This window comes from Barbus barbus, assembly GCF_936440315.1.
Source record: "Barbus barbus genome assembly, chromosome: 31".
NCBI classification, from domain to species: Eukaryota; Metazoa; Chordata; class Actinopteri; order Cypriniformes; family Cyprinidae; genus Barbus; species Barbus barbus.
The window spans coordinates 17,589,431-17,602,762 of record NC_136759.1 but is presented as its reverse complement, the minus strand read 5'-3'; the positions used below and the strand labels follow the sequence as shown (position 1 = coordinate 17,602,762).

The 13,332-nt window shown below is 37.4% G+C and overlaps 1 protein-coding gene across 3 annotated transcripts in view; it reads right to left on the bottom strand.

Moving 5' to 3' along the window:
* Positions 1 to 12,875, bottom strand: part of LOC306851587 (pleckstrin homology-like domain family B member 1) — a 76,818-nt gene extending 63,943 nt beyond the window's left edge. For 2 of the 3 annotated variants that reach the window (XM_079387946.1, XM_079387947.1), the window contains exon 1: positions 12,636 to 12,875. Coding sequence is in view for 1 of the 3 variants with exons in the window: in XM_079387945.1 (XP_079244071.1) it covers positions 2,889 to 2,924 (36 nt within the window). In the remaining 2 variants the exon portion in view is untranslated. Of the gene's footprint in view, positions 1 to 2,888; positions 3,035 to 12,635 lie in introns of those variants that run through there. The other variant, XM_079387945.1, reaches the window with a different exon arrangement.
* Between the last annotated feature and the right edge of the window lie 457 nt (positions 12,876 to 13,332).

The following is a 13,332-nucleotide window of genomic DNA, read 5'->3' as shown; positions in this document are numbered from 1 at the left end:
ATTTCAAATCTGCAATAAAACTTGTTCAAGTCTTCAGCCAGTTGTTGATTGCCCTCGGTGCTGGGGGGAGGAGTCTTGTAACTGGTGATGGCTTTCAGGCCTTTCCACACGGATGTAGAGTCGTTGCTTGAAAGCTGTTTTTTTTTTAGCTTTTCAGAGTAGTTTTTTTTGCCACTCTTATCTCTCTATTCAGTGTGTATTTGGCCTGTTTGTACAAGACTTTGTTCCCACTCCTGTGAGCATCCTCTTTGGCCTGGCGAAGCTGTTTGAGTTTTGTACTGAACCAAGGTTTGTCGTTGTTAAATGTTAAGCAAGTCCTAGTGGGTACACACATGTCTTCACAGAAACCATGTAGAATGTCACGGTGTCTGTGAGCTCATCCAGATCAGTAGCTGCAGCCTCAAAAACACTTCAATCAGTAAGTTCGAAGCAGGCCTGTAAATCCTGCTCTGCTTCAACAGTCCATCTCAACAGTCCACAGTTTTTTCTACAGGCTTAGCAGATTTAAGTTTCTGCCTGTAGGCTGGTAGAAGATGAACCAAACAGTGATCAGAGAGTCCCAGTGCTGCATGGGGGACGGAGTGATACGCATCCTTTAAAACAGCTGTAGCAATGGTCCAGTATATTGCTGTCCCTGGTGGGGCACGTGATGTGTTGTCTGTATTTTGGCAGTTTGTGGGTGAGATTAGCTTTATTAAAATCACCAAGAATGATAATGCAAGAGTCCGGGTAACGCTGCTCTGTGTGTGTGATTTGGTCAGCCAACAGTTCTAGCGCGGCGCTCGCACGTGCTTCAGGAGGAATGCAAGGTTACACACTCACCAGAATAAGAGTGTTAAAGTCACGCGGCGAATAAAAAGGCTTGCAGTTAATAAAGAGAGCTTCCAGGTTTGAGCAGCACATCTTTTTTAAAACGGTCACGTTTGTACACCAGCCTTCATTGATATAAATACATAATCCACCGCCTCTCGTTTTCCCCGACGACTGGGTGATGCGGTCTGCTCTGAATAGCGGGGATCCGTCTAGATGTCCGTGAAACAAAGTGCAGAAGAGTTTAAAAAGTCTTTTTTTGTGTGTGGGTGAGGAGTTGTAGTTCGTCTGGGAGCGGAGATTTCACGAGTGCGCTTCCCTCGCTTGTGTCGCCTGGAGCGCTTGTATAGAAACGCAGCTCCTCCAACTAAAATGTCAGGTAAAACGTCCGAATGTTCAAACGTCGGCAAAAGGTTATCTGGTGTGCTATTTCTTATGTCCAAGAGTTCGTTTCTAGTGAAGCTGATCGGAAAAACGTTGCTTAAGACAGGACAAACAAACAAAAACAGAAAAAGTACCAAGGAGCAACAAACCGAAGCGGCCATGTTCGGCGCCAGTCAGATGTTTCCATTAGTGTATACATTCCCTTTAACTGTGTCTTTTCTATTGTAGACAGCAACTAAGCCGGTCAAGTGTCTACAGTACACACAATAGTGCGAGTGGGAGAAATCTAGCCCCTGGCATTCCCCGTCTGCATCCTCAGCTGACTCACTACCCCGATGAATAGAGTCTGCACTCAGACAAATGGCATTTGCAAACAGGTAACACTGATTTACCCCGTCGGCCCAACTCACACTGACTCTTACCGGCCGCGGGCTGCCCTTTCCTCTGACACACACAGACAGACCTTCCTGCCCTGACATTCCTGTGCTCTTGCTCAATGTCACACGATCACACTTTGTTTTAAGGTCCAATTCTCTATTAACAAACCATTAACAACAACATTTGCCTCAATAAACTCCTAATTTGCTGCTTATTGATAGTTAGTAAGGTAGTTGGTAAATTTAGGTATTAGGTATACGAATGTAGAATATGTTCATGCAGAATATGTGCTTTAATAAGTTATTAACAGCCAATATGTTAATACTATGCATAATAAATAGTGAGAACTGGTCTCTATACTAAACTGTCACCTCTCATAAAATAAAGGTTTTTATTTGCCGATGAATTCCATGAAGAATCTTAATATCCACAGACCCTTTCCATTGCGCAAAAGGTTATTTAAAAGTTTTTTTTTTTTTTTTAGATTATTAAAATTCTTTTCACTAAGAAAAAGGTTTTTTTTTTTTTAAAAGAAACTGAAATGTTCTGTGAGGAAGCATTTTTTTTCTTCTAATCACTGTGAAACCCCTTAAGGGGCTTTTATTTTTGACACCAAGGATGAGAGCAGTGCGACAAAATACTGTAGAACCCATTATAATCAGTGATGCTGTGTCTACATTGGATGCGGCGCGGCGCGACGCTGCACAACAAACCTCCGACAGTGAACTGCTGGCTCGATGTGTTTATGACGTACTAACACAAAGTTTAAATGATTTGCATGGACCACTTTGTCGTGTCCAGACAAGCTGTTGCAACGCGACGCGACGCGACGCACAACTGTTGCGTCCGGTGTAGACACGGAGTGTATTGTAACTTTTGCAGCCCCAAATCTAGAAACAGGCTTTTGGTGAAATTAATTCAGTGAAACCCAAACCTAAAACTGCATAATCTGAGGTAATTACTGTAATTACTTTGTGAGAATCAATGATAGCACCTTTGTTATGAGATTTGAGAAGGCGGCTGAAGAATTTAAATTGCTTGGGACTGAATCAAATTTCACACAAATCTTTTTAATTTGAACCTTTTAACACTTGAAACCACATCACCTGAACAAACTGACCCTTGTAAAATTCAAAAACGTGATCTACAAAGTAGCCTAAATGGCCTGCACATTAAATTCTGGTGAGGTTTTTAAAAATTCAACAACCAACAGAGAGAGCATGTATCCATCAAGAAATAATAATAAAAAAAAGAGATAAGAAACAACTGGCTTGCGGTTTAAAATGTGAAATAGGAAATAAATTACACAAATTTACCTTATTCCAGTTGTCCAACAAGCACAAAGCCTCCATTTCTAAGCATTCAATATAGTGTCTGCTATATCAAAGTACCTGATGTCTTACTAGGCTATTTTCTGCCTCTCCAGTCGCTCTACATCTTCATTTAGAGGATACATGCTCCTATTCAAAACAGCAACGACCTGCCTGTACTTGCTGCTTTGAGCTAAATCCTACATTCCTGCCTGTCGGCTACAGCCCTGATAACAGATGTTAGAGCGCTGGTCAATAAAAGAATGGATCTTCATAAAAGAGAAAAGAAAGATGGCAAACAACAGTGAAGAGAGGAAGTTTAACAAGTTGAAGCAAACACAAGAGGGTAATAATGGAAGTATATATATTGAATGTGTTGCTGTTTGTTGATTTTTTTTTTTTTACCATATTGACTTTTTTAATTGTTTTAAGCATAAAGCGCAATAAATTTGATGATGATGATGGTATAAATTAGAAATAATAATGTAATGCAATGTAATAATATAATATAATAATAAGATAAAATAACATTATTCAAGATGTATTCTCGTGTAAAACATGTCAAGTCTTATGCAATTTTGCTTCTCACGTAAACAGTTTTTTTAAGGATGTTTTAATATTTTTACTGGAAAACAGACCTACACTTGTGGAAAACCTACACTTATGAATCATTTAGGAAAATAATCTTTAGAGGCATGGCTCTGAACACATGATTTGTTTCTTCACTTATCTGCACATGAGCTACAGTTTAGAGTCAGTGAGCAGCTAACCAGACTGCATGCCTTCACTTGACCGCATCTCTTCATTTTTTTCCATTGCGCTCTTCGGACAGGATGCAGCATCCACAGAGAGCGTCTCTCCCATCAGAGCACGCTGAAGAGAGACAATAACAGTCTTTATGCTGCATGCTGGAAAAATGCGCTGTCCCTCACATTGTTGGGTCTGATAATGTGTGAGCGTGTGCAATTTGGAACAGAATCAAACTCCAGATAAAGACACTAGTAGGGAAATGTGACTCACTGCCTCTTAGATCGTGCAAATCGGCTTTGATGAGCTAAGAGGCATGTGGCAAAAACAGAGTTTTGAAGTGTGATCAAACCCAATCTCAATCTGTCGGATCTTCTGTCTGTCTGCCTCTCATAGTCAGTCTTTCTATATTTCCCAGATGACCTATTCTATCGATATGTCTATGCTGCCCATAGTACATTTTTTTAAAACAAGCTTAAAATCAATTTTCTTCAGAAAAAAAAAAATGCATTAGAACTTGTTTTATATATAGACAATATATCTGGAACATATCTGGCATAAATCTTGACATGCTTTACACAAAGAATACTTCTTGAATAATGTTATTTTATATTATTTTATATTGTACATTATATTTGAGTTTCTGTCTCAATCCCTATTATCATCATAATCGAATTTATTGAGCTTAATGTTTAAATTATTAAAAAGTCAATAAACAAACTAAAATTCAATATCTATTCTATTGATGCGTTTTTCAATTTACTCGAGAAGCAAAATTGCATAAAACAAGACATATTTTATCTTTAGTTGAGTTATTTTGATATATTATATTATATTATATTATATTATATTATAGTTTATGCCTAAATTGTTATTATTATTATTGTTGTTATTATTATTATTACACATCGTCATCAGATTTAAGCCACAAAATAATTTTTTAAATAGGGTAATAAAAATGAACTTAGTACAAAATATATAATTTCTCAAATATGTTAGGGGGGAAAAGTTTTTCCAAGTAAAATTGTTTAAATAAACATGACACAACCCTGATTAATATTATTATTATTATTTTTATTTATAAATTTATTTATTTATTTTTTGTGCAGTAGAAGTGTTCTTTCAAACTTTTTCTGGCCCTGATGCTTGCTTTCATATTGCTTCAGTGTCAAGTTTGGAAGAGATGTTGGATTGTTCTGAAAGGTAACACTGTGGGCTGGAAGGAGGCCATGGATTAATGGAGGACAAATATCTGAATGGAAGGACATGGTGGGGCTTTTTGAAATGTAGATGTTCAACCACATGTGATGCACACTCTCATTCATATTGCTGAGGTTCGTTTAAAGGATTTCACTTCCAGATAATATTCTGTATGCTGAGGAAATGCTGAAGGAGAAGAAATGTGTAATTGGTTTATAAGACAGTGAGGAAATGTGGTGAAGATGCTTGCAGCAAGTCCTGGCCGTTGAGAGGTAATAACAGCTTTCTAGTTCATGCCTTGAGGCACAGTGGATTATTCATCAGTGGAATTTCAGTTAGGCTTAAAAGTACAGGGACAGAACGAGAGAGAAAAGGGGAGATGATGAGCTTTTTCAATAGTATGGTATCTTCTGCAAGCTCCCTGCTCAGAGACCTCCACCTGGTGGTAAAACTCTGCTCTAATACTGTACTTCTCAAAATTGGGACTGTTCTGATACAGCGGCATGGAGAGATGGAAAAAACAATGCTGACTGCAACATAATAAAATATGACGGTGTAAATATAAATATATAATAAATAATAACAATAATGATTTTTTTATATAAAATGATTTTATAATTTATTTTTAAATAGTTATATATAATATATTGTAAAATAATATAATAACGATACAATATTAATATATTATATACACACAAATCTTAAAATAATATTCAGAATGTATTTTTATTATATTACATTATATTATATTATTCATTTAAATGATTTTCCTACCCTAAAACATCCAGGTTGTAAAATGTTTAAATTAAAAATCACTGGTCAATATGTTAGCTTTAAGGTAATTTATAAGCCACATGTGCTCCAAAACAATGACAAAATTGGCATTTAGAAGATATAAACATTCAGAGTTACATTTTCTCACTTCTATTGGCTATTTAAAAAAGGGGGAGGAGCTATTGTATATATCCCACCATTTTCCTGTTTTCAGTGGAAATAATGTCAACAAAATTGAATAATGCTCTGCGTTTCAAGGCAATTCGGTGGGCCTTTAAGTTTTAAATTCTTTACAAATTCAACCTACATGTACAGAATATTTGCGGATTTCTGACTGATTTTTTATTTTTATTTTACCCCAACATTTTCTAAAAGTGGAATTTGAAAATAATAATTTGAACAAAATATGAAAAATCGCAGTCATTTGCAGCACATGATACATGCTGAATAATTGTAAATAATCATAATGTGGAACAACAAGCAAATGCCTCCTTATCAACTGTTTGTCATTGTTGAACTCATTTCCAAAACATATGTGATCACAATGCCTAAGGCCTCTTCATATCTAAAGATGCCCAAACTTCAGAGGACATTATTGAAGAAAACAACACACATGTTAAAGATCAAGCTGCATATGTGCTGCAGCACACAGACACATATCTAGACAGGAAATTGAGGTGCAGATGAGAAATCCTGCCATTTCTGTGAGTGTATGATTATGGCCACAGACAAACACAATGATGGATGTGGCTGACTAAATAACTTCTTCCATTTTTAGACCTGGCCACAAAAATGTTGCAAAGTAGAGTAATGTGAAAATAAACTGGGCTCCCGAACATGACTTAAAATAGCAATGAGTGGGTAGAAATTCTACCAATAAATGTAATTAAGAATCAAAAATGATGTAACAGTGATTTTCAAGCAGTCTAAACACGGCAATTGAATGAAAAAGCAAACTTGATGAACATTGCTTTTTATAGATCAAATTTTCTCTCATGTCTACAGGCCATGGACCTTACTCCTAAAATGCTAATCAGAACTTTGTTTTTAGCATCAAAGCTAATCTTGCTAACACACTCACTTAGCATTGTAGGATGCTTTTAAGTGCTGTGCAAAATCTCTAGTTTCTCCATCACTCTTTGTTTTGAGAATACCAGAGGCTTGGTTACAAGCTAATTAACCTGCAGACCACCTGCACAGTGAAGACACATGGGCAAAGGTCAGCAGAGCACCATCAAAGGCCCTTGTGTGCATGCTCATGTCAATGTCAGTGAAATATATAACCCTGAGATAAGAATCCAAGAGCAAGAAAGAGTGTATTGTTGACAACCAGCCAGAGGAGGGGGGGGGGGGGGGGGGGGGGGGGGGGGGGGTTATACAGGCCTACACTGGAAAAAAATTCAGTTAAAGATTACAGTTGTGTAGCTGGTTTCTAGCAGGTCTAAGATGGTCATTGGCTAGTTGTTAAGAGGTTGACCATCGACCACATTCCAAAAACACAGCTATCGTGTTCCAAAACACTGGATTCCCGGCAGGGTAAATACTGACACAATACAAGCCTTTTTAAAGATATCATCATCTAAACATATAGAAGCACCTCTAATCGTAAGAAAATCAATGATAATTTAGTCATCAACAATGAAAGTGGGCACTAGGGAGACGTCCCCTAAACAGCAAAGAGGAAACATGACAAACAAACAGGATGGCAGGACAGGAGTCCACTGCTGATTGCTGAGTCTATATGTAGACTTCCTATCGGACAGAGTTTCCTGTGGGACAAGGCAGTCACTCTGGACAATGACATATCACTCTCCATTTCTGCTCACAGAGGAAGAGACCAAGTGTCAAACAATTTTAAAGGTCTTAACTTCAAAGGAACATATATATATATATATATATATATATATATATATATATATATTTATTAAGATTCATAGACCAAATGGAATTGCAAATATACTGATAATTTCAAACAGGTTTTATCATAGATGATCTGCTCTGTTCTCCAAAAAAACCCACTTTTAACATTTTGAAACTCATTCCACAGAATTACGCACATTGTCCTTTAAATCAGTGAAGAAAATGTAAATAGATAGATAAATAAATAATTTCTGGGCCTAATCAAAAACTCTGAATGCAAAAAATGCAATAATTTTAAAGCCTTTTTCTACAAGACTGACAGTTTCTGCTGTTAAATTAAATAAACAAATATGGTAAGTGACATTTATAAGTTTAAAGTAAGAAATTGTCACACTGTAATATAAAGTTGCAAATACTTAATATAAAGCCATAACAGTCAAAATTATGATAAGTCTTAATTGCAAGATTTAGTCATATTGCTATAAAGTCACAGTGTGAGATATAAAGTCAAAATGATGAAAAATAAACCCTTAGTTGTGAGCAACAAAGTCATAATTGCAAGATTAAAGCAATATTATCTATAGGATTTATATAATCACATTATGAGATAGAACACTGCAATTCTGAGATATGAAGGCAAAATGAAGAGAAATAGTTAATTGTGAGATAAAGTCCCAACTGTGAGATATAAAGTCAAATATAATTAAAAAAAAATTCGCTGTGATAAAAAAAAAAAAAAAAAAAAAAAAAAAAAAAAAGCTACAGTAAAGTCACATTGTGAGATGCACCGGTAATGCCGTAATTCTGAGAAAAGAAGTCAAAATTAAGAGAAATAGTTGCAAGATAAAGTCGCAAAAATTGAAAGCCTCATTACTCTAGAAAGTCATATTAAGATAGATAATGCAGCAATTCTGAGATATAAATGCATAATTATTTTAGGCTTCCATATGTTGAAGAGTGTTTTTGTAAGCACGCTGACTTTCAGGCGCAAATAACGCATCATCAGACTAATAATTTCCTGGCTTGAAGACTACTCTTGAGAGTGAGTCACTCTTTCTCTGGTGTTCCACGTTGAGGGGGCTGTGCAGGGCAGGGGCTCAAGTGAACACAATATTCCAACAGGCACTTGCTCAAATGTTCCGTTGAATTTGGCTGTTTGTTTCCTATAAAGACACTGGGCTCAACAGGCATTCCAGCAGTGCAGCTGGCACAAAGAGCTCTTTTCACCTGTTTAATCCCTGCAGAGGAGTGGCGAAGGGGCCTGGCTCTCCTCCACTGAGGACCACAGGACCCAAACTCCAAATTCATAAACACAAGCACCCACACAGACCAAAAAGCATGCAGAAAATGTGTGTGAAGGTGTAGGGTCAGAGTTCAAGACTCACTTCTATATTTTCATACTCAAAGAAATGCTTTACCTTGGCACATATGTTGATTTTGATCTTGAGAATTGAAATCAGCACCTCGTGGGATCATTACATGCTTCTATCCTCTAAACAGAAGGTCCAAAGACACAACAGCTCTTCCAAATCTCCAATGGTAGGTCCAACGCTTAACGCCACCAAATACAGTTTAAAAGCTTAGCTCTGCGCTTAAAAATGCTTGGATGAGAAAGAGATTCACATGACTACAACATGAGGTCAGACCTCACTCAGGTGCACCAGGCATTGGCAATCCCTCGGTGCTAGTGTGTGACCCTCAACGCCTTGGCAAAACTCCTCAGATCATCTCTTTAATCTCCATCCAAAAATGTGAGCAGCCAAGAATTTCACCTCAGCTGGAGAGTGGCAGAAAGTGGCTCGCACGCAGGGTCTCAAAGCCTCAAGGCAGAAGGGGAATGACGTCAACACCTCCTTTCGCTGTGCTATTAAAAGCTGTTGTGATGCAATGGGTTGCTGCCAAAGCAAGCGTCCCAGACTCACCCCTCTCCTCCTGACTCTGCTTCCTGACTCTCCACACTCCTCCAGACATCAGATGAGCTGCGCAAAAAGTATGCTTAGAAACCTTGTTGTCCACCAAATCTGGTCCATGGTGAGTATTCCCAGAAAGTAAGTGAAGACAGGCAGGGAGTCAGTAACTGGGAGGAGGTGGATGTGGAGCAAAGGAAACTTTTGGTGTAATGGAAATATTGTCAACAACCTCCTTCCTCCACCCGTTCTTTTGTCTGACTGTCTAACTGTATTTCAGTAAAGGCAGGAATTCACTACACATCTTGAGCTCAGATTTCAGATTTGTAGTCTGGACAAATCAATGCTATAGTCTTCAGATTTTGGGCAGTAGAGTTTGACAGATTACACAGAAAATGATGTAGTGTATGATGGGCACAGCCTCCTATTTTAGCTTCAGTCTATGTATGTCAAGTCGAAGGATATCAAACATGTTTGATATTTTAAGCCATTTTTAAAACACATACCATACATCCAATTATACCTAGGCCTACTTCCTATAGTGGGTGAAAAACATTATGTGAAAACAGTAGTATGTCCGGATTCATAGCATTCATAAAACAGTAGATGAAAAGGTCACCTATTATCTGATGGACACTTTGCTATCCCATATGGCTAAGGGTGAAGAATTGTGAAGGGCAGATAAGTGACCAAACTGATGCCGTAAGTCACATGACAAAGACAAAATGGCAGAAGTAGTACCTCCAGGTTTCATTCATACAATGGGGAATGCATTTTTTAATGGCCGCAAAGTAAATTCTTATTCAAATGTAGTACCTACTCAGACAGTAAGTGCATTAAGACTAGGGGCCTCATTTATAAAATATTGCATAGAAACATTTAATCTTACAATCATCTCTCAAATGTGTGTACATGTGATTAAACGAACGTGAAGAAAATGCACGTACGCCTCTCTTTCAGATGTGAAATCTATGAATCGCAAATGATCTTGAACTTCTTGCCTTGTAAAAGACTCCTAATTCATGTCATTAACATATAAACTATCACCAATCATCGTCCAAATCCATCGTCCAACCATAGTCAAAAACCTGCAGTACTTACTCCGAATCTGACCTGACATTATGCCAGTCCGATAACAAATCCATTTCCGTGAAAGCTCTTTCAAATCCCAAATTAAATTTGGCATAGGGCTACTGAGTGCTGAAGTAAGGTGGTGAATAATGATGCTAAGGAAAATGTGTTTAAGTATCTGGAGGATATCTCAGACAGACGGAGGAAGAGCAGGAGGAGGGAAAGATCAGCTAGGAAAACCGGTCTTGTGAAGTGCAGATGTGAGACCACACACACACACAGAGACACAGACACACACACAGAGACACAGACACACACACACAGACACACATGTTTTTGGAAGAAAAATATTCAAAATTGACTTCCATGATGCCAGGAAGTAAATAGTTGCTGGGTAGTTCCATGAGATCTGGAGATTCCATGTGGTTGCTAGAATGTTCTAAGAGCTTTTAGAACAGTGCTATGTAGTGTTTCCAAGAATGCTGGTAACCAAACAGTGCCGGTAGACATTGACGTCCATAGTATGGGGCGGGATTACAATGGAAGTCAATGGCTATGGTCAACTGTTTGGTTACAAACATTCTTCAAAATACCTTTTTTCATGTTCAACAGAAGAAAGAAACTCATACAGGTTTGGAACAAAATGAGGGTGAGTAAATGACGACAGAATATTCATTTTTGGGTGATCTATGAAACACACGGTCATTGGCAGGGCTTGTGTGATTTCAGGCCATTCTCATTTCTTTGGAAACACAGATGACCTGGACAATAGAGGCTTGATTATCAAACCCCAAACCAGTGGAGCATTTTTCACTCACCACTGACCCTTCAAAGTGATCATGGAAAAGCCCCACATTCCCACCTCTGCCTGTTTCTCTGTACTCACTCAATAGACTGTTCTGTTCAGGGTGGGAGATCAGGAGGAGAGAAAGCTGCTAACGTGGCAGTGTAGTGCCTCTGGTCTCTTTCTATCTGTCTTCTGCGAAGTAAACGAAAGGTGAGGCACAGGCCTTGTCACCTCCTTGTTTTTTCACTATTTCTGTTGTTTCCCTGAGGCCAGCGGCTGTAGTCTGAGATTCTCACAATGCTGCTTAATGTTATGTCTTCGGCTCTGATAAAAACAAGGACAAAGCTCATTCCTTTCAGAACCTAGTTCCATATCTGCTAAGCAAAACATAATTCCGCAGAAACTGATCGTCTAATATTTTTTTAAAACAGCAATGGTTTCTAAAAATAACAGTCTATGTTTGGATCACAGCTGATTTCACTGGACCAGATTTTTGGATCAGAATATCACAAATCCTGCCAAGAACATTTACAGGTCATTTCACTTCAAAATGAATAATTTAATATTGCATACATAAAACAAAGCTTATTTTTTTTTTTTAAAGATTTTGTTTGCATTATGGCATTACTTTCAGGACAATTATACCAATTTCCTCTGAAAATGTAATCCCAAAAACAGACAAAATTGTATCTTTTATTTCTCATTACTGTAACACAAATGTGTATAGTTATACAATGTTCCTGTACATAATTTAAATCAAGCATATTAATATATCATGGTAATATCTGTTATACTGACTTATATTATGGCTTAAGTAATGTAGATTTAAATTTAAAAAAATCATTTTATTACAGTATTTCTTATTGCAATACATATAAAATGTAATGCATAACATAATTATACAAATTTGAGGAGAATTTGCATAATTGCCACAAAAATGTCATAATGCAAAAAATAAATAAATAAAAATAATAATAATAATGGTCCAAACTATTTAGGCTTATTTTTATATTTTTAATAATAATAAATAAATAAATAAATAAATAAATAAATATATATATATATATATATATATATATATATATATATATATATATATATATATATATATATATATATATATATATATATATATATACATATACACACACACACACTCTTATTACTTAAAACGTCAAGCTACGTTTTTATAGTAGTTTGTGTTTATTTTATTTTAATTATTATTAAATTGGAGAAAAAGTAGACTGTGTAACAAACAATTACAGACAACAATTGAAGTCAAAAAAGTTTTAAAATAATTAAATAGTTCAAACTTGCAAAGTAATTGTATAGCTATCATCTAGCAAGTAAACCTCTAAAAACAGTCTAAAAAGAGAAGTTTTCTGCAAGCCATACAGCAGACCTTACCTTTCTGGCAGCCTACGAAACAAAACCCTCTGTAGGCAAACACATGGCTCCTCATTGAGAAGACATTATGAAGATGGAGTCTTGAGGATGGTAGCGAGATGCTGCGAGTTTCTTCCTGGTGCACGTTCGAACCCAACCATCACAGACACAAAGCAGATTCTCCTGTCCAGCACGGGACAAAAGTCGTCTCTCTCTGTGACTGTCTCTCTCCCCCTCTCACTCGTTCTGCCTTCCTGTTCTGTCAACCACTCCTAGCCTGACACAAGGCACTCATTCTTTCAGTCAAATAACTCCTCACTTGTTCACTAAACTTGCAGAGACCCCTGCTGCAGAAATAAGTCAATTTCAGGAAAGGCTGAAACTCACTTTTCTGCAGAAGGTGCACAAACGACACTGGCTTCTACAGTGCAGTTCCTCTCTTTGAGGGTGTCTTGGAAAAGTGCCAGAGCACTGGAGACCTGAGGTCAGTCCGGCTTTTGTCACTGTTTGTATAGACCTGATTCTTACTGGCACCACACCAAAGAAAAGCCGCTCTTGTAGGATCAGGTGCTTCTCTCCAGTGAGACACACTAGTCATCACCCAGCTGATGGGTGCTGTGTTTCTCACCGGTTTGCATTTGTGACCGAGTTTAACTCTTTTCCCTTCTCTGTTTTGATACTCACCATAAATAATCTCCTCGCCAACAGGAGGGGCATG